At 45.2% G+C, this 22683-nt stretch overlaps 1 protein-coding gene across 1 annotated transcript in view; it reads right to left on the bottom strand.

The window, feature by feature from the left end:
- Positions 1-22683, bottom strand: part of SNTG2 (syntrophin gamma 2) — a 284599-nt gene that overhangs the window by 83146 nt on the left and 178770 nt on the right. Inside the window, exons 8-10 of the mRNA XM_069974063.1 lie at positions 13017-13108; positions 9351-9478; positions 5479-5608 (exon numbers count right to left, since the gene is read on the bottom strand). Of these exons, the coding sequence (XP_069830164.1) occupies positions 5479-5608; positions 9351-9478; positions 13017-13108 (350 nt within the window). The remainder of the gene's footprint in view (positions 1-5478; positions 5609-9350; positions 9479-13016; positions 13109-22683) is intronic.

Raw genomic sequence — 22683 nt, 5'->3', positions numbered from 1 at the left:
ACGCTTTTTTTCTCGTCACGTTTCTTCAGTAAAGGACTGTTCAATTATTCCATTAACTTGTGTCTGGTCCATTTATTTTGTATTTACCCTCTCTGCTTTCCAGACACAATACACGGGGGACTATTACAAGCAATCATCAGGCTGCTTACACTGATCAATGCTATGGTGAAACAGTGGGGGTGATGATCAGTGCACTGACAGGAGAGGCATAGAAGACGCTAACCTGATTTCAGGTTCCTATAGGGCACAGGGCTCTAAGAATGAAGGTAGTTTTTTTTAGTAAATTCTTCACTAAGGCTGTGTTCACAAAACGTAAAAAACACGGCTGTATTTCATAACATTTGCGCAAATACGGCCGTTGTTATGAATTACGGCCGCGTTTTTTACGTAGTGCGAACCCAGCCAAAATATTCACTTGAATAAATATGTAATTTAGTTTGGTAACTACTGCCCTTAGTGCATTGATCAGCCCTGGTGCACTATTGAGGCGATGCTCTGAAGTAAGGTCCCTCACTTATGAATATTGATAGGTTATGAGGGATCAGCGTTGTAGCCCCGCCCCCAGTACACCAAACTGCCTAATTTACATATTGATTAAAGTGAACAGTTAGCAAAAACTGTGCTGAGCATAAAGGTACGAAAATCACCTTCATTCTCATTGATATGAACATGTGGAGATCATAAGCAGGGCTCTCTAGCTAGGGAATCAAAGGTGGCCGCAGAGCTCTGAAGAAGAAAAGCTCGGACGTAGCCTTGAACTTCATCCTTAGATTTCTCTTCATAAGGTGTTTCTTGTTTTTTACACCACAATAAAGGGTCTTTTATATACTGAAGAGCTGAATGTCTTCTCGTCAATAGCACTATCCACTGACCCTAGGGTCACCATGCACTTAACCCCAACTTGCCTAATTGGGGCAAATAGGGAGAATAGGACCTGAAGAAGAGGCTGATCCTCAAAATGTGTTGTCCTTGTTTTATATTTATAATAAATGGCTGTTATCATTTTAAACTAAGTCTGTTTACGGTATTCTGCACCTGCCAGAACCACTACTTCACATGTTAACCAGCACCAGCTTTAGCTCCGTCTTATCCTATAGATGACCGACTGGATGGGAGACACTCATTTCTTGCAATTTTATACCAGAGACCCAGAGAAGTAGATACAGCTGATGGGCACATACTGTATAAGGCTACCAGGCTACCCAGAGCACAGGCACTGCAGGTGCATGGTCAATATACTAGACTTATTTTTACTGCACACTCAATGACTCGATAATGGCACAGTGTGCGCCTATTATTATTATGTTGTTGTTGTTGTTGTTTTTTTGTGGGGGGGGGTATGAGTGGGAATTTATCATTTAAAAAAAAAACTGCTATATGCTGTGACAAAAAAATCAGCAATTTTCTATTCCTTTTCATTATATTTTCATAGTTCAGGCAAAACCACGTGTGTCATTAACTATATATATATATATATATATATATATATATATATATATATATATTACACTGTATATATATAATTTTTTGGGTTGAGGATTTCAAATTTTATTGACGGGAGGGATTTATTGTAAGCAATTATCAGGCTGTGTACACTGATCAATGCTATCAGGGTATGTTCTTTAGCTTTGGTTGAATAGGCGCGGAGTGTGAGCGTAAAGAGAAAATTTAAACCCTCACGGACTTCTATGGGAATACTTTATTGGAATCACACGCCAAATGCAGCATGCATGTATACTTATAGGACAACAGAGTGGAAATCCCATTGAACACATTGGGACATTAGTCTCTACATATTTTACATGCGGAATTTCAAGCGGAATAGGCGTAAAATTAATCACGGATTTTGATTGAAATTCCTCGCTTATTCCTCAATGTGAACATACCCTCACACTGTAGGAGGTGCCTATAAGAGCTCTGACAGGAATGGAATCTGCTAATTAACCGCTTGAATGTGCGATTGCTGTTTATGGCAGCACCAAAGGGGTTAATTGACCGACATGAGCATGATTACTGATGTCTGGCCCAGTACTCACTACCTACTGTATGAAGCTCCAGACACTACAGCCTTTATCTGCAGTTACCGCCTGCTGTGCTGTTAGATCTTTTGTGTTTACTATTATTTTAACATATTTACATAGGAAAACGTGTAAATATATTGATCGCGTAAATCTGCTGCCACCTCCCTTTGGGAATACAGAGCAGTTGGAATCAAAGGTGGCAGCAGTGTTCAAAAGAAGAAAAGCTCATCCGTAGCCTTGAACTTCATGCTCAGATGTCTCTTCATAAGGTTTTTCTTGTTTTTTTACACCACAATAAAGAGTCTTTTATACATTTTTCATTTACACTTCCTTTTTTTTTTTGCACATTGTTAAGAGTTTGGACTGTGCAGAGAAGCAGAGGTGACTCACTGTGATAGCATCATGTTGTGCCAAATGACAAACTCAGCTCTGCCAGGTCCATGGATAACTGTAGTTTTCCTCTAATTCACAGTTTCTGTTTCTGCCATACTAATGTATAATACCATATGTTGCTTCCTTGTTTTGCAGTAGATCATTATTTTTTATATGATATAATCTGCTGCAGTGATTTAGTATTTAGTAAGCATGTACTTTATATGATGCCAAATGTATCCTACACTACATGACACTACAAGCAACATTGGATAACCTTGTAATAGTAACAGAATCCGATAAGTATACATGTGTGCTGCATTTTGCGTATATGCCAGGATAACTTCCAGAGTATATCAAGTATATCTGTAGTCCACCATTAACATGACTGTGACCGAGAGTATCTGTTTGGCTGCTAACAGTCAGTATGTCTTTATTTCCTGTATAGAATATCCTAGTCAGCTATGCTACTCTATACAGAGACTTAGCTAGTCAACATAAACCTGCACTCTAATATACATCTATGCTAGATTAAAACAAATGTACCACCCCGCCCATAGAGAGGCATCATAGAGGGCAGGGGTTTCCTCTTACTGAGGGTGGGCCAGCCCGCCTCCAGTGCTTCAGCCCAAGCCGCTGCTCGTAATAGACCAGCGTAGTGTGTGGGAATCGGACTGCGGTTCAAAAACAGGACTGGGTCTTCCCACGACCCGCTGCTGTTCTATTCATGTGCAAAACTTAAAGGGAGTCTGTCAGCACCTGGGCTGGTCCCGAGGTGCTGACAGTGTAGTGAAGGTGCATGTCCGTTAATGTATGCCGTACCTTTCTTTTAGTAATCCGTGCAGTAGTTTTTTTTTTATTCTTGCTTGTAACTTGTAGTGGTGTGGAGTTTGTGTTGCACTTAGGCACGCCTCACCACCGCTTCCTCCTCCCTGTTTGCTGCCCGGCCTCCTGCTTCCTGATGACGTTGCTGGCAAGGGCCGTACGCCGACTTGCCAGTATGCCCACAGTTGCGCCGCTCATCTGCACTACGGCGCATGCGCGATTCAGGATGCAGGGTCCAGGGCGCATACTGGCAAGTCGCCGCGCGGCCCTTGCCAGCAACCTCATCAGGAAGCAGGAGGCCAGGCAGCAAAGAGGGAGGAGGGAGCGGTGGTGAGGCGTGCCTAAGTGCGGCACGAACTCCTCACCACTACAAGTTACAAGCAAGAATAAAAAAATAACTACTGCACGGATTACTAAAAGAAAGATACCGCATACATTAACGGACATGCACCTTCACTATATTGTCAGCATCTCTGGACCAGCCCAGGTGCTGTCACTGTCGTTTTTTTTTTTTTTTTTTGCAGAAATCAATAGTCCAGGCAATTTTAAGAGATTTTGTAATTGGCTTTATTAGGCAAATATGCCATTATCTGCATTCAAAAAGACTTTCCCCAGGTGTCCCCCCCTCTCTTTAATCTCATTCACTGCTTATTATCAGGAAATCTCAACCCTTTATGTCAGTCAGGCCCTGTGTAACCTATGGAGAGGGGGGGAGGAGGGAGATTATCCGGCAGCAGAGAGCTGTAAATTAACTCTTTGTTGTCCTGTTTTGGTGCCTCATCTCCCTCCACCCCTCCCCTCTCTATAAGAGAACCATGAAGATGTTGGGAGAGCTTCAAACTGCTTTTTCATGATAAAAACGCATTTTTCAGCTAATAAACCCAATTGCAAAGTTTTTTTTAAAATCGCCTGTACTATTGATTTCTGCAAAAAAAAAAAAGAAATGAAACAACAGTGACACTTTAAAGCAATTGTACTGATGGTACTTTCACTTTAACCCCCTCCAGCCAGAAGCATTTAGCAATGTATTTGTATTTTTTTTTCTTACCTTCTAAGAGCCATTTATTTACTTATTTATTTTCTGTTGACAGAGCTGTTGTGGTATAAATTATACTTTTTATTGCTGCCCTCCTTATTTCCATTTGATACAATCTGAGCTTAGTTGAGGGAAAAAAATTAAAGCAACAGAAGAAAATATTATGTTATTGAAAGAGTAGTAGATGCTTGGAACAACCTTCCAGCAAGGGGCCCATTACACGGGACGATTATTGTACGAAAAATCATTATATTGTTCAAATTTAAACAATAATTGTCCTGTGTAATTGCAGGCAACGATCGTTCGTGTGTTGTTGATCGTTGATGTAGATCTGAACCTAAAATCATCACTCATCGTTTGTGTAATTGCACATCGTTCCTTCTTTTGCTGGGTTCAGATAGGGGAAAACGACCATAGTAACGATCGTAGCTAACAACTATCGTTCTGTGTAATGTGGTGAACGATCTCAGGTTAACGATAAACAATCTCGTTTGTGATCGTTTATCTTTAGTTGTTAATCGTTAAAAATTGCTTTGTGTAAGAGGACCCTAAGTGAATGTAAACCTGCCTGGGATAAGCATATATATCAGGCTGGGTTAACACTGTCGGGGAGATTTATCAAACATGGTGTAAAGTAAACCTGGCTCAGTTGCCCCTAGCAACCAATCAGATTCCACCTTTCATTCCTCACAGACTCTTTGGAAACTGAAAGGTGGAATCTGATTTGTTGCTAGGGGCAACTGAGCCAGTTGCACACAATCTAAAATATACTTCCATTGTAATCTGTACAGGTTTACTTTTCCACATACTGTATAATTCCTAGGAGGCAAGTTGAGGAGTTCAGGCCATCAATCTTACTGAAGAAGAAAACATTTTTCTTAAGTTTCCTTGTCCCTTTGGTAGTCAGCAAGTGATCAATATGATCAAAACACTTAGAGGGGGAGATTTATCAAACAGGGTGTAAAGTGAAACTGGCTCAGTCGCCCCTAGCAACCAATCAGATTCCACCTTTCATTTTCCAAAAAGCCTGTGAGGAATGAAAGGTGGAATCTGATTGGTTGCTAGGGGCAACTGGGCCAGTTTCACTTTAAGCCATGTTTGATAAATCTCCCCCATAGAATTTTGGCCTTTCCTTTGGATAATCCTGTATGTTTCAGTGGCTCCATTTTTACTCTGCATACAGATTATTATTCTAAGTAACATCGAAGGAGACAATAGACTTACATTTTGTAGAGTCAGATCACTAATGTTTGTAGAGATTGCTCGTAGCCAGTCCGCACTGTCATGCGCTGAACTAAACTGGAGAGTCCCGGAGCTGACTCCATCTTGGGCCAGAAGTTCGAATGAATTTGGTCTGTTACAAGAAGAAGAAGACAGTTACTTTATTGTATAGTGATAAGTTACCAGTCTGGCTGGATTCCATGTCCTGGGCCATAGAACGACATTTTATAGAGTGAAAGTCCAGCTCTACAAGTTAAAGAACTTTATATAAACTATTTAGGCCTAAATAAATGTATTGTATATATGCTGGGTATGCTTGACTTGACTATGCTTGAGGGTATTCCTACAAAAATCTTAACTGGTTTTAGAAAGTAATAGAGATTTGTAGTTTAATTCTATTCAAAAATCTCAAGTCATCCGGTACTTCTCAGCTGCTGTATGTCCTTTTCTTTTTAAGGGTGGGTTCACACTATGGAATTCTCGCGGACAGTGTCAGCTGAATTCCATCGGCTGTCCGTGCTCACGGCCTTTCCGGCGGCTCCGTAGACACCATTCTTTCGGCGGATAGCAGAATACGCCAGCCCATAGAATGGTGTCTATGGAGCCGGCGGAAAGGCGCGCGGCCGTGCGCGCCGACAGCCGGCGGAATTCCGCGGAGTTTATCCGTGAGAATTCAGTAGTGTGAACCCACCCTTAATCTGACACAGTGCTCTCTGCTGCAACCTCTGTCCATTCAGTGAATTGTGGCCGCAGAAAGACCTGTCAGTTCACATAATGAAGCGAGTGGCTCCGGGCGTTTGCTTCATTGTGTGCTATAAGAGTTCTGATGCGGGCGCGCACTGATGCGCCCGCATTAGAACACTGTGGCCGGCCGGTCTCATACGCCGTGTGAACATAGCCTTAAAGTGGTATTCCTGCAAATATATATATATTTTTAAAGTTATATAACATTATTGTATTTATTGACTAATTATTATTATTTATTTTTTTTACATTGAATAGCAGCAGTAAGGGGTGAAATGGCCCCTCTGCTGCCACCAATGGCTGTGTTAGGAACTGCAGGGCTACATTAGTCCTGATCCTGCGCACAGTGACATATTACTGTACACAACACACATTACTAGGGATATTGAGCCTCCCATTATGTCTATTCTAATGCATGTTTGCACTTGAATAGACATTATACTTAAAGAAAGTTATATTACCAAGTTAATAAAGGAATTAAAATAATAATAATATTAATAATAATAATAATAATAATAATAATAATAATAATAATAATAATAATAATAAAATTAATATTATAATTATTTTTATAATTATTATTATTAGTAGTAATATTATCAATAGTAATAAATATTATTATTATTATTATTATTATTATTATTATTATTATTTCCTTTTAATTTCAGCTAGTAATCCACACAAACAGTATTATGAGCAGTGGCGAGACCCACTGTGATCACTTTGATCAGCTACTGTCAATAATCCTCCTCTGCCTGCACAAGTGGTGAAGGATACGAAATAGAATCCTTATATGTCAGGTATTAAAATCAATGGGCCTCATCTTTGAAATGTATTGATGAGCTGATTCCTCCAGGGGGTGAATTGCTCTTTGTAGCCACTTTCCACTCTGGCTACCTGGCACTTTAGGTTACGTGATGTCAAGTCAGAGATGAGTCGAGATCAAAAAGGCTGCGTCATTGTGTAATTGCTGACGTGCCATTTAGAGGTGGCATGGTGCTGAGACCTGAGACTGTGATGTATGTTTTGTAGATTTCTGAAAATAAAGCTATAAAAGGTGTTATTTTTCTAAATTAAATAAAATGTAATTTCTGTGAAACAACTAATGGGTTAAAAGAAAAACACCATTATAAAAAAAAAAAAAAAAAAAATTATGATAGGAAGATCTGTGGGGGCTTCTAAGGTATGGACCTCTTAAATCCACTTCAGGACTGAATTGGTTTTAAAAAAACCAAATATTAATAATTTGGAAAATTGCTACAAAACGCACAAGTGGCAATTACTAACTGTGTTTTCTGGCTATAATGTTTCCAAATGTTTTGCTACTTTGGTGCTTTTCACATATAGGCAAATAATCTATCAATCATCATTTGCCAATAACATAAATTACAGCATGACCCCCCCCCCCCCCCCCAATCAGAGAATCCCTTGAATAAATAAAAGCATCCCAGAGTTGTTACCGCATAAAGGGTCTCGTCCTTAAAGGAAATGCGTTATCTGAAAATGACTTATTGGTCAAATTAAGTTTTTATGTCTTTATGTTTTCCCCCCCTGCTCCTGCTGGCTGCCGGATTTTATAAATCACCAGAATCTCCGGCGCTGACACGTCATGACCTGGCTGATAGACTGGCCGCTCAGCCAGTGAGTGACGGGTGGGACGCCACTTCAGCCGGGACAGGCTTTTTCTTCCAAAGTCGTGAGGTCATCACGAATCGGGGGGAAATGCCTTCCGGTGGGGGTCCCTAGGCCAGTTCCGCTGCTCACTGCTTGCTTGAGGAGAGGTAAGTCTGTACATGTTATCAGTTTCCCCCTCTCTCTACCAGCTGCCTGACTTTATAAATCGCCAGACTTCTTTCTCCATTTAGGTAGAAGAAAGCCATGGAGCCATTCATCAGCCAGAGTGGAGAATTCTTCAGGTAAATAGTACACAAGTATTTATACTGCTTCCAAATTCCTCATCACTCAATCAAAACTTTGTTGACCTTACTTTCCATGTCTTTGCTATGCAGCGCTCAGGTTGAGATCCTGACCTTAGGAAGAGAAATTTGTATTTCAGGTAACAATGCACAGACAGAACACCATTGGGGAGTTCCTATGTCATCATAGTTATTCTGAGACTCCCTTAAATAAAATATGAGGGGACAAAGGTTATCCTGCTGGTTGCCTGATGAGGACACAGGTTCGTAAACCTTATAATGGCTCCAATTTGTTTGTGAATCTTATTTAGAATACAAGTCTGACTGTAAATGTTTAGTCAACTTCTACAATGAGATGTAATTTGGTCGCTCATTGCCTCCTCCCTTCATGGGAAGTCCTTGTTTTTAACATCTTGTGATTGGCCCCCCGATTTTGCAGCCCTGCTGAACACAGACTGGACCAACCTCCTTCATTGATCATTCCTTCATGTTCCCAGACCAGCACTGAGCAGTCTGTGATTTCAACCATTTCTCGCTGTATGTTTCTCAGCACTTCCTGCTCACACATTCCTCTTGGCCCCTCCTCCCTCCATAGACTTGTATGGACAGTCTGAGCCAGTGGCGTAAGTAGAAATGGCTGGGCCCCATAGCAAACGTTTGATTGGGCCCCCTTCCCGACCGACCACTAAGCCGTGATGTGTAGTCATAACTGCAGTGCTTTCAGTTAAAGGAACATTTGCAGATCCCGGGATGCCCGCTTGGCCAACTCGTGCTGCAAATGATGATGGCTTAGGGGGCCAAGTGTATTGCAGGAGCAGACCATGGGGCTCCCTGATGTGGCGGGCCCCATAGCAACCGCTATGGCTGCTACAGTGGTAGTTACGCCCCTGGTCTGAGCCCTTATTCATTTGTGATTGCAGGAGGAAGCTCTTTTGCTTGGAAAGATGTATTACAGAGTTGTTGTTGTTGTTTCTATTCACTTGTAATACCGATTTCTGTACATTGAGTTGGAAAATGGAGATAAATTAATAGAGTTAGCATGAATACACTGTATGGGCAATCACGGGGCAATCGGGGCACTTCCAAATCCATATCATTTTAATCGTTATCAGGCTAATCTGAGCTGATTCAGTTCATCTCTTTTGGAAAATACAAAGGCATTAATTACATGGGATAGTTTAAACTAAAACATGGCTGCCTTCTAGTAATACAAACCTTAACTTTACTGTAGAAGCCTTGAACCTTGAAATTCGAGCCATTAGTAAAGGAATTGAAAGTTCATCTATCCATCGCTTTTCATATTTGGGTTCTTGAATTGTAGGTGAGGAAGGTGATGAGGGGGCCTAAAGAAAGAATAGAGTTTTCAATGGAAAAAAAAAACATTCTACAAAAGTGAATAAAATATTAAACATTTGCACTTATTCCTTAAAGGGAAATAATTAGCAGGTCAGAATCATTTAGCCTGCACATATGTTCCTATAGGGCACTGGGCGCTAAAGATGAAGGTAAGCTTCTTACTGTGATTCTCGGCACAGTTTTCGTGAACTTTAAAGTTTCCTACTGTAGATATGTAAATTAGGCAGTTTGGTGCACTGGAGGCGATCCCGGGTGCCGCAAGTAGCCCGGGATCGCGGCTATTAGCGGGCACGGTCCGATCGCCGTGCCCGCTAATTAAGTACTTAGAAGCAGCTGTCAAAGTTGACAGCTGCTTCTAAATACTTGCTCATATCCATCCCTGGTGGTCTAGTGGGGGGATCGCCCCCCTGCGGCGCGATTGCGGGGGGGCGATCCCCGCATCCATCCCGGGCCGGGGTCTGCGCCGTAATGGCGCTGATCCCGGCTCGGCATTCTATTGCTTTTGGCTGCAGCAGCCAAAAGCAATAGAACATTGATCTCATGGATTCATGCAGTATAACTATACTGCATGGATCTCTATGAGAGATCAGAGTGCATATACTAGAAGTCCCCCAGGGGGAATAACCCTAACCCCAGGGGGAATAACCCTAACCCCAGGGGGAATAACCCTAACCCCAGGGGGGCTTCTAGTATATGTGTAAAGTAAAAGAAAAATGTATTTTTAATAACACAAAATCCCCTCCCCTAATAAAAGTCTGAATCACCCCCCTTTCCCCATTTTATAAATAAAAATAAATAAATTAATTAATAAACAAACATGTTTGCTATCGCCGCATGCATAATCGCCCGAACTATTAATTAATCACATTCCTGATCTCACACGGTAAACGGCAAAATTGTGCATTTTTGGTCGCATCAAATCCAGAATAATTGTAATAAAAAGCGATCAAAAAGTCGTATATGCGCAATCAAGGTACCGATAGAAAGAACACATCATGGCGCAAAAAATGACACCACACACAGACCCATAGACCAAAGTATAAAAGCGCTATAAGCCTGGGAATGGAGCGATTTTAAGGAACATATATTTTCTTTAAAAGGTTTTAATTTTTTACAAGCCATCAAATCAAATAAAAGTTATATATGTTACATATCGTTGTAATCGTAACAACTTAAGGAACATATATAATGAGTCAGTTTTACCCCAGGGTGAACGGAGTAAAAACAACCCCCCCCCCCCCAAATAAAAAAAAAAAAACATTTTTTTTTTCAATTTCACCACACATATAATTTTTTTCTGGTTTCCCGGCACATTTTAGGCAAAAATTACATCTGCCATAGCAAAGTACAATTAGTTGCGCAAAAAATAAGGGCTCATTTGGGTCTCTAGGTGGAAAAATGCAGGCACTATGGCCTTATATACACGAGGAGGGAAAAACGAAAACGCAAAAATGAAAACTGGCTGTGTCCCCTAAGGGTTAAAGTGCATATAAGGGACTGAGCTATTGAGTTGCAGTAAGTAGCAGATTATTATATAAGTATAATTAGGTTGTTAGGTGATGAGCCATTGGGAATGTATACACTGTAACAATTATAAATGTGGAGGGGAATCAGTAACTGGGATGACATTGTAGATTTGAAGCTTTTAAAGCAAAGCGATAGCCGTGCTCAAATGAGAAAGCGAGAGTAAAATTAAGCGTAATTGATGCAAAATGAAGGCAAAGGTTGGAGAACATGACAGATCATGATCCGCAGGAGCTGCATTCAGTCACCTGGGTCTGTGGGCTAGACTCAGGGAGAACGACGCTGTGTGTTGGAAATGAAAGGTCACGCACATCAGCCAACTTCATAGCTAATGGAAAATTGCTTGTGAGAACTATGAAGCCAATGTATTAATACAATGAATTATATTAAAAATGTCATCTTATATGAGAGCTAAAAATGCCGGGAATACGAGTGCATTACAATGACTATAGAAATGTATTCATATAAGATACTTTACATCCTTTGGCTATAGAGTTTCAGGCATAGTTACACAAAGCCCACATCAAGAGCAATCATCAGGTCTGTGTAACATTGTGTACAGCTTGAATGGATTACTTGGTTATTTGTTCCTTCTATATACCTCTAACTAGCTTGTTCTACATGTCACTATTATTGTTATTTATTTATTTTTATATAAAACATTCTTACATGTAAATAGTTTTCCACATTATCAAATAAAAGTGGCTTCGACTTTATCTTCCAGTCGCCTATAGTCTCAGTCTGTAGAAAATATTAAAGCAAATCTGTATACACCCCACCCCCAAACCGCTGGTACTGTTACATAGCGTATGTCAATCCGTGAACTGTCCCGGGTACTTTTGGCTGCTGGTGCCATTATTTGCCTTAAAGGGGTACTCCAGCAGGGGGGGGTTATTTTGTGATCTAGCCGGGGAGGAGGGGGCTGAGAGAAAAGACGTCCACTCACCTCCCCGGATCCAGCGGCGGGTCCCATATCGCGGCGCTCCAGTTCCCGGTTCCCAGCCGCTTCCTGGTGTCTGATGCGGGCTCGAAACGTGGCGCTCAAGTCCGCTCAGCCGGTCAGTGAAACGGATCCCGCCTCTGTCACTGACTGGCTGAGCGGCCTTGAAGCGTCACGTCTCGAGCCCGCATCAGACACCAGGAAGCGTCCGGGAACCGGGGACCAGAGAGCCGCGATACAGGACCCGCCGCTGGATCCGGGGGGTGAGTGGAAGTCTTTTCTCTCAGCCCCCTCCTCTCCGGCCAGATCACAAAATAGCCCCCCCCCCCCCCGCTGGAGTACCCCTTTAAGTCCCCGTTCACACAGAGCAAGAACGGCGGAATGCCACCAGCCTCCATGTCATAATGACACTCTATGGGAGGCTTGTGCGCTGCATCTCTCAGGGTCTCTCCGCGCTGAAGAATAAACAATCATTCTTCAGAGCCGTGAGATGCAGTGCGCGAGCCTCCTATAGAGTATCATTATGACACGGAGGCTGGCAGCATTCCGCGGCGGACATTCTGTGTGAACGGAGCCAAAGGGTACAAACTCACTGGGCGGATCCGCAGCGAGAAACCTAGGGCACAGACCCTTTAGGTTTTAGGGTACAAACTCACTGGGCGGATCCTCAGCGAGTTTCTCTCTGCGAATTTGCAGCGAGATCCGCTGCAGATACCTGCCCTGTACAGTCTATGGGTAGACAAACTGCTATGGGCAGATGGACATCCTGCTACGAGTTTGTCCGCAACCTGCCCCGTTAACCCCCGCCAGCTAAAGTGTATACATCACCTGGTCCCCGCTCCGGCTTTCTTTGGGGATCCCGGTGTCTTCACGTCCCGCTCAGCCAATCAGTGTGCTGTGGCAGGGCAGCGCATTGATTGGCTGAGCGGGACGTTTTGGGAATCCCCAAAGCAAGTTGGAGCGGGAAGCAGGTGATGTATATGCTTCAGCCAGCGGGAGGTGAGATATTTTTGTATATTTATGTATATTTGCACAACAGTACAAAAGCATTTATTACTTACTGTGTTGGACGTATTTCCATTTAAATGTAAACCACTGTCAAAAAGAGGAGATGAAGTACCACTGCTGTGATCACTGGGCGGGTCTGGGGAACCTGGAAAAAACACATAATAGTGCATACATGCATGGTAAGATTTATTACTAAACAGGAAACACTGGGTAATACTGATATGGAAAATTCGTTTTAGTAGACAGTAAATTTTACTGTAGCACCAAGTGTCAGGCAGCTGCCGCCAAGACAAATAAGAATGAAAAAAGAGGCAGGGTGCATATATATAATCACAATATGGGTTATTTGGTTTAGAAAAAAAAAGACAGCTAAGGAGTAATCAAATGAAAATGGAAATAAAAAAAATTATATGATGCACTGGGGGTCGGTCCTGTAGACTTCAGTACATCGCTCTGCCCAATCTCCAGCTCCTTCCTTCATGAATGTTCACATGGAACCTCACTGCAGTAGATGGCAGGCAAGCAGAGCAATCTTTTTTTTTTTTTTTTTTTTTTTTGATTTATAGTTTTATTGCAAGATTTTTATAAATTTTACATACAAACAAGGGGACAACAACACGTTGTCCATAACACTTACAAACATAAAAAGAAAAAAAGACAAAAAAATGCAGAGATATAAAGTACAAGGTAACAGAAATAAACAATAGACAAATAAACTAACAGATGAGCCATCTCCTATCCAAGGGAATGAATTACAACCTTATAGGTTAGCACAGTTTTAATAGTATAGTGTTCTGAGTAAGGGCAATACTAATCTGGTTGTCTCTAGTGTAGCACAATAATCTTTAACGTAACGCAATTCAGGGTGGCATTATGCCTAAGTCTTCCTGATCAATTAATCGCAGAAGAGGTATGACACCTGACAGACCATATGTGTTGCCCACACTAATGGGCAGTGAGAGCAGCTAAAGGCTGAGAGTCCGCTATTTGCATGAGAGGAGATAAGGAACGATTTATCCATTTCTCCCAATTGGACCTCACTTTAGCGAGAGACCCCAATCTGTTAGCAATGGACAGTTCCATCTGACAATTATAATTAACCCCATTGCATATTTCACTGATGGTTGGTATTGTTGTACTTTTCCATAATTTTGCAATACAATTTCTGGTGGCTAGGAGTATGTGTGAGAAAACTGTGAGGTCAGGTAAACCCCAATCCTCGGACCCCAAGCCTAATAGTGCTAATCCTGGTGACCATGGAACCTTAAAGGTAAGAATACTCTTTATAAGTGTGTATACTTGAGCCCACATTAGCTGGATCTTTGGGCAGTTCCACCAGATATGGAGTAGATTTCCTATTTCTTTTTGGCACCTCCAGCATAATGGAGATGAGGTGGGGTATATCTTGGACAGTCGGTAGGGGGTTAGGTACCACCTGTATAATAGTTTGCGTGAGGCTTCTAGGTGGTTGATACACCTGGACACTCTAGATACTATGGTATATATATGGTTCCACTGGGCTTGTGAGATGGAGCAAGATAGGTCATTTTCCCACTTAACCAAACATGGAAGGATGTATGCATTCCCTTGCAGGGCCTTATAGGCTCTAGACAGGCCCTTGGGGCGTAGTTCCTGATTATGGAAGTATTGCTCGTACATAGGGTCGGCGGATTTCTTTGGCGAGGAACTTGAGAGCTTTTGTAAACAATGTCTCAGTTGGAGATATTTATAAAAGTCCCTGCAGGGAATACCATACTCAGATGTTAGCACATTAAAGGACTTCAGATCCTTATTGTCATATAAGTCCCCAATTGAGAGAATACCCTTAGCTGTCCAATTACCATAGTTAGAATCAGGGATCAGTGAATGTAATATTTCCAGAGGTAGAGATAGATAACATGATGGAAGTAATGAGGAAGCTATGGAAGGAATGTTCCATACTTGTATAGCTGTGGTAATGGTGGGAGACACATATTTCAAGTTAGGGAGTTGAAATCTTGAAGATTCCATAAAAGCTTTTAGATTTCCATCTGGGGTGCATGAGGACTCGATATCTACCCACTGTTTAGAGGTGTCATTCGCCCACCAGTATCTAAGCTGGTCCACCAGGTTAGCAGTGTAATAAACTTTGACGTTAGGGCACCCCAACCCCCCATGGTGCGGAGGTAGACACAGTACTTTTTCTGAGACCCTAGCTCTTTGTCCAAGCCATACAAAGTTGTTAATCACTTTCTGTATACGCTTCAACAAAAAAATGGGAATCTTGACAGGGATATTCCTGAAAAGGTATAGAATTTTGGGGAGTATAACCATTTTAGCAGAAGAGATTCTGCCTACCCAAGAAATTGGCAATTTGGAGAATGCTGTTACATCTTTAGAGATAGTTGTGATAAGAGTGTTAACATTTGTTGTAACTAATTTGGTCAGTGGGGAAGTGAGGGTGATGCCCAAATATGGTACTGCTCCCTCTACCCACCGGTACGGGTATGTGTTTTGCAGTTGAGTTTTGGTACCTGTAGGGATGCCCATGTCCAAGATGAGGGATTTGGTTGCGTTGTGTTACGGCCGCGGCGGCGTCCCGCGTTCCGGGCCGCCGCCGCGACCGCTACCTGCCCTATGCAGCAGCCGGTGTCCATAGTCGGGGACCCGGCGCTGCTGTCACCTCGGCCCCGGGGGGCGCCTCACCTCTCCACGCTCCTGTCTCCCGCTGTGCCGGCCGGCGCGCGCGTCCCCGCCTCCTAGGGCGCGCGCGCGCCGGCTGTCTCAGATTTAAAGGGGCAGTGCGCTCCTAATTGGTAGTTGCACCCAATCACTCCCCTATAAATCCCAGCATGCCCTGTCCTTAGTGTTGGAGCCTCTACATGCTTCCCATAGCGTTTGGCCCAGCCCCCTGTTGTTCCTGAGTCCTATCTGTTACCTGGTCCCAGTCCCTGTTCCTGAGTCCTATCCGTTACCCGGTCCCTAGTCCCTGTTCCTGGTTCCTGTTTCCCTGTCACTCCATCTGTTCCTGCGTTCAGCCTGTCACGTGCGCTCTCACCTGCAGACCTTTGCCAGTGCCATCTCCTGCCTACTGCTCCTGCCACGCCTCGCCTGCCGTCACCAGCAACCAAGCCAGGGGTAGCGACCTGGGGGTCGCCTGCCGCAGCAAGTCCATCCCGCCTTGCGGCGGGCTCTGGTGAAAACCAGCGGCCCCTTAGACTCCGCTCCCTGGTGAGGTTTGTGCCATCGCTGGTGCCGGTCCAGTGGATCCACTACTCCAGGCGTTACAGTAGGCTCCAACCATGGATCCCGGCGAGGTGCCAGATCTCCGTGACGTCGCCAGAGTGGTCGCGCAACAGGCTCAACAAATCCAGAAACAGTCACAGCAGATCCAGCAACTCACTGCCGCCTTACAGCAGCAGACTACTGCCCAGCGCACACCATCTCCTGACGCTGCTTCTTCACTCCGACTGGCTCTCCCAAGCAAGTACTCTGGGGACTCTAAGTTGTGCAGAGGATTCCTGACTCAGTGCACCATGCACATTGAACTTTTGAGTAGTCAGTTTTCCACCGAGCGCTCTAAAGTGGCTTTCATCATCAGCCTATTAGAGGGTAGAGCCCTGGCCTGGGCCACGCCACTGTGGGACCGTGATGATCCTGTTGCTGCCAATCTCCGGGCCTTCCTATTCGAGTTTCGCTCCGTCTTTGAGGAACCTGCCCGTGCTTCTTCGGCCGAGACTGCTCTCCTCAACCTCTCTCAAGGCAGCTCCTCTGTCGGTGACTACGCCATCCAGTTCCGCACCCTGGCAGCTGAATTGGACTGGAACGAGGCCGCCCTGTTGGCCACCTTCAAGAAGGGCCTGTCTAGTCGAGTGAGAGACGTGCTCGCTGCCCGAGACCTGCCTACCTCCCTGAACGAACTCATTCTACTGGCCACCCGAGTTGATACTCGTTTTTCGGAGAGGGAGGAGGAGGTTCGGCATGAACATTTACTAACCCATTCCCGTCGCCACCCCCAGCTGGCGCCGGTTTTCCAGAATCCTGACCTTTCGATGTCCCAGCCCTCTCCTGAGATTCCTATGCAGGTGGAACGGGCTCACCTGACGCCTGATGAAAGAATCCGGCGCCTGGAGCAGAATCTCTGTCTCTATTGCGGTGGTTCCGATCACTTCCGGCTGGGATGTTCCCTACGTCCCCAAACATCCGGAGGACGCTCGCACCTAGGGCCGGTGGGACAGGTGTCCCTAGGTGCGAATGCCACCATTCCAAGTCTGTCTATGCCTGTTTCCATCCGGACTCCCTCAGGACAAAATCATCAGACTACTGCCTTCCTCGATTCTGGCTCAGCAGGCAGTTTTATTGCGGCAACATTGGTCCAAAGATGGCGGCTACCCGTGACCCGACTAGCCAGGCCCCTGACTATCTCCTCGGTCACGGGCGAAATTCTTACCGACCGTGTGTCCTACCAGACCGCATCTTTAGTCCTCCAGGTGGGTCCTTCACATCAAGAAGAGATATCCTTCTACGTCCTGCCCCATTCTTCCCCCGCGGTCCTCCTGGGACTCCCGTGGCTACAAGAACATGCCCCTCAGCTGGACTGGAGAACCGGGGAGATTCTCAGTTGGGGTCAGGACTGTTCCCACCAGTGTCTCAAGTCACCTCAGACCAAGTGTATTATGTCATTTCCTGTCCCGGCCAAGCCTCTATCCGGCCTACCGGCAGAAGACCAAGACTCGGCGGATGCCTTCTCTGCCGAGGTGTACCCTCTCCCCGTACCCAAGACTAAGGTCGTGTCCTCTCACCACCGGAAGAACTTACAGAAGGTCCCTTGCCACGTTATACCGCCTGATCGCCTAGTACCAGTCGTCACCTCCACTCTTCAGAGAGTACCCCCCGGAAAGACTCATGTTCACCCTGCGCTTCGAAGAGGTATTTTGAACTGGGGACATTCCTCGTTGGAGGCCGGGCACCCGGGAGTCCGTAAGACCGGCCAACGGATCTCTCGCCACTACTGGTGGCCCAGCCTATCCCAAGATGTCAAAGACTTTGTGGCTTCCTGTGCCATTTGCAGGCAAGAAAGAGGGGGAGGCCAAAGGGGGGGGGTACTGTTACGGCCGCGGCGGCGTCCCGCGTTCCGGGCCGCCGCCGCGACCGCTACCTGCCCTATGCAGCAGCCGGTGTCCATAGTCGGGGACCCGGCGCTGCTGTCACCTCGGCCCCGGGGGGCGCCTCACCTCTCCACGCTCCTGTCTCCCGCTGTGCCGGCCGGCGCGCGCGCCCCCGCCTCCTGGGGCGCGCGCGCGCCGGCTGTCTCAGATTTAAAGGGGCAGTGCGCTCCTAATTGGTAGTTGCACCCAATCACTCCCCTATAAATCCCAGCATGCCCTGTCCTTAGTGTTGGAGCCTCTACATGCTTCCCATAGCGTTTGGCCCAGCCCCCTGTTGTTCCTGAGTCCTATCTGTTACCTGGTCCCAGTCCCTGTTCCTGAGTCCTATCCGTTACCCGGTCCCTAGTCCCTGTTCCTGGTTCCTGTTTCCCTGTCACTCCATCTGTTCCTGCGTTCAGCCTGTCACGTGCGCTCTCACCTGCAGACCTTTGCCAGTGCCATCTCCTGCCTACTGCTCCTGCCACGCCTCGCCTGCCGTCACCAGCAACCAAGCCAGGGGTAGCGACCTGGGGGTCGCCTGCCGCAGCAAGTCCATCCCGCCTTGCGGCGGGCTCTGGTGAAAACCAGCGGCCCCTTAGACTCCGCTCCCTGGTGAGGTTTGTGCCATCGCTGGTGCCGGTCCAGTGGATCCACTGCTCCAGGCGTTACACGTTGAGCTTATAGTAACTGATGGAGCCGTAATCATGCAATATTTGGGATATGTGAGAAAGGGATTCAAGCGGGGACGAAACACATAGTACAATGTCGTCAGCGAAGAGCCCAATGCGATGCTCTCCCTTGCCTATAGTAATACCCTTGATTCCTGGAGACATCCTTATAGTTTGGGCTAGGGGCTCAATGGCTAATACAAAAATAGTGGGGGACAGGGGGCACCCCTGTCTCGTCCCATTAGTTATCTGAAAGGGGGATGACAAAGTACCTGATGAAAAAACCTGGGCTGAAGGGAGGGTATATAGGGCCATAATTGCTTGGAGAAAGGGACCTTGAAATCCGAATTTAGTGAGTACTGCACGGAGGTATCCCCAGTGTACTCGGTCGAACGCCTTCTCCGCATCCAGGGTTAGGAGCAGAGAAGGCGTTCGACGTCGCTCGGCCTCAGCGATGATGTTTATCATTCTGCGGGTTCCATCTACTGTCTGTCGCCCCTTTACAAACCCTACTTGATTGTGATGTATCAATTGGGGGATTATATCCGTTAATCTATAGGAGAGTAATTTGGAGAAAATTTTTAGATCTGTATTTAAGAGAGATATTGGGCGGAAATTGGCTGGGGTATCCATGCTTTTACCTGGCTTTGGTAAGGTTACGATAAGGGCCTTTAGCATTTCTGCGGGGAGGGTTCCAGAATGCATTATGCAGTTAAATAGTCTAACTAGGTAGGGAGTTAGAATATTTCTATAATGTTTAAAATATTCATTGGTAAATCCATCCGGACCCGGGGACTTATTGGATTTTAAGGTACGGATAATGGTGAGTACTTCTGTGTCAGTTATAGGTTGGGACAATGCTTCCCGCTGTTCCGGGGTTAGGGATGGAAGAGAAATGTTTTCTAAAAATTTTTTAATTTCGTCTTGATTTGGTTGGAGTGTGGAGGGATCTCGTGCTAGATTATATAAAGAATCATAATATTCTGCCATAGTGTCAGCTATGCCTTTGGGGTCCATTACTTTATTTTGTTTGTTATTCACTAGGTACGGTATGCGCGATTTAGCCGCCCGGTTTGAGAGACATTTGGCTAGAATTGCTGATGGTTTGTTGCCATGCCAGTAGTAATTTAATTTCATTCTTTTTAAGGCATAATCATGTTTGTATGCTAGCAATTCATGTAGATTATTTGTGAGAGTTGAGATTTCCTCTGCTGTGGAAGGGTCATAGTGGGCCTTATTTTTCCTGTGCAGGGCACCTAGTTTCTCTTGTGTAGTGATCAATTGTTGTTGTTTGTAGTGTTTGTCATAAGAGGCTTGTTTAATAAATTGGCCCCTAATGGTAGCTTTGTGGGCGCACCATAGAGTATATTCTGAGACTGTGTTATTATCATTAATGGAAAAATAATCTGAGAGGGAGGCAGAGATAGTTGGGGAGTATGTCGGGTTCTGAAGTATGTAATTATTTAGACGCCAAATAGTGTGGGAGGGGGATGTGAAATGTTCCTCCACGTCCATACTAATGGGAGCATGGTCAGACCACAATATGGTTCCCACAACAGAGGAAGTAATACGGGGGATGCTAATGTGGTCCACCAGGAAGTAATCGATTCTAGAATATGTTCGGTGGGAGTTGGAAAAGAAAGTATAGTCGCGCTCCGATGCATGCTGCAGACGCCAGATATCGTAAAGTCTGTGGTTGTGTAGGGTTTTAGTGAAGGGGGAAGGTTCAGGGGATAGACCGGGGTTAGTTGAGTCCATGGAGGGCCATAGGGTTTTGTTAAAATCCCCTCCTATTATTACAGCTCCGTGTTTTACTGAATTAATTTTGGCCAGGAGATGTATTAGGAACTTATGCTGCTTTTTATTTGGAGCATATGCTGTCACTAAAGTGTATGGGGAATTGTTAAGTGAGCATTGTAGAATCACGTATCTACCTTCAGTATCTACTATTGATTTAGAAATAGATAAGGCGACAGAGTCCCTAATAAGTACAGAAGCCCCTCCTTTTTTCTTAACCGCTGGTGCTGATATCACAGTAGGGTACCTTTTATGCTTCAGTCGGCCCATATCACCTTCATTTAAATGGGTTTCTTGTATATAAAGTATATCCACATTTTGGGACATAGCTTCCCTCCACAAAAGGGAGCGTTTATAAGGGGAATTCAACCCTTTAACGTTAAGGGATAGGAATTTAAGTACCATTATGAATTAGAAGTAAGAGGGATGTAGCCGCATGAAGAAGGAAAGATGCCCATAGATTAACAGTTCTGTGCCATTTCACAATATCTTGTGTATTAATTGGTGGAAAGGAGATGAGAACAAAAGTATAACCTTCAAACTGTAACTCAAACTGTCTTAAGTAGACAAACAGTAACACAAAAGTTAGTGTCAAGACCATTGGTCTGTCCTGAGGGGGACCACTGAGAGTGAGCTCAGCACTATCCTGTCCCAACAGCCTTCATAGGAACTGAAGACACTCGACCTGGACCTAAAACTGGAGAAAAAAGGTTAGTTAAGGACTCGCCTACACCAAGGCTTGTAGCATGGAGTGTTATATTATGGTGATCGCCTTCTATTGGAGCCTGCGGTAGTCCATTCTTGATCCACCCTCGGAGGAGACGATCTTTTCTCCCGAGCCGCAGGTGGGGGGTTAGGAGTAAGGCCCCATTCTTTACATAGGCGCATGGCCCCGTCTGGAGTGCTTACCATGCGTTTGGCACCGTTCCAGGAAATAATCAGTTTCACCGGGAATCCCCAACGGTACGGGATTCCATGATCACGGAGCATTCTGGTACTTTGAGTAAACGCACGGCGTCTTGCCATAGTAGCAGCAGAGAGGTCAGCGAATATTGAAATGTCCCCAAATCGCTCTGGTAGATCAGGGCGATGTCTAGCTGCGGCCATTATTTTTTCCTTAACATGGTAGAAGTGGATCCGTAGGATTACGTCCCTTGGAATGTCAGCCGCCATTCCTCTTGGCTTGGGTAAACGGTGGATTCTGTCTATGATTAGATCAGAGTCTGTCAAAGTGGGTAGTAAAGCAGTAAAGAAATCTATTGCGTAGTCCAGTAATGCCTCTGGTTTGACCGATTCTGGTATGCCACGTAGACGCAGGTTATTCCTGCGGGATCGGTCCTCTATGTCTGCTAGTTTTAGCTTTAGAGATTCTATCTCCTCTGTCATGTTGTTGGTAGTGTCCGCCACTGCATTATGAGCCGTGGTAAGCTCTGCCATCTTATTTTCCACATGGGAAGTGCGCTCTCCTAAACCATCCACATCTTTCTGAAGAGAGGTGCAGGCTTTCATAAAGTCATTGTGGATTGAGGTTTTCAGGTCCTCTAGCATGTGACGCATCATATTAACCGTTAATGGTGCGTCGCCTGTATTTGCCATGCCTTGTGTATTTGTTAAGGACACTGGTGAAGTGAGAAACACCTGGCTCTGATGTTGTGTTTTCCACGAAAGTGGGGTAGGAGGCAAGGACGGGATATCTAAGTCCCCTAGAATCTTTTCCCGTGAGGGAGAGTAGCTGCTTGTACAGGGAGGAGACGCCATATTGCTGTCCTGGCTCGGGCTAGCTGACGCCAAACTACTATCTGTGGATGGTGGCAGGGATAGTAAAGGTTCCGGTAGCGGAACATGACCGCTTACCTCTTCCATCAGCAGGTTGTGTGGGAGAGACCCGGAGGGTAGCGTTTCTCGGTTAGGAGAAGCTGTGGCGGGAGACGCTGCAGTCAGTGTCGGGTCCGCGCCGGCGCCATTTTGTGTAGCTGTAGAGGCCGGGGAGAATTCTTTCACTGTTAGGGGGCTCTTCTTCTTGTTTTTACCCCGTGTCATGGCTCTAGGGTTGGCGAGGAGTCTTTGAGGCTGCAGTTTGTCCACTTTGCGCTGGTCGGGCGTCGCTTTGGAGCCGGTTTAAGGCCGTG

The sequence above is a fragment of the Dendropsophus ebraccatus genome, chromosome 6 (genome assembly GCF_027789765.1).
Source record: "Dendropsophus ebraccatus isolate aDenEbr1 chromosome 6, aDenEbr1.pat, whole genome shotgun sequence".
NCBI lineage: Eukaryota > Metazoa > Chordata > Amphibia > Anura > Hylidae > Dendropsophus > Dendropsophus ebraccatus.
The sequence above is the reverse complement of the archived record's forward strand: the minus strand, read 5'-3'. Positions and strand labels throughout refer to the sequence as shown.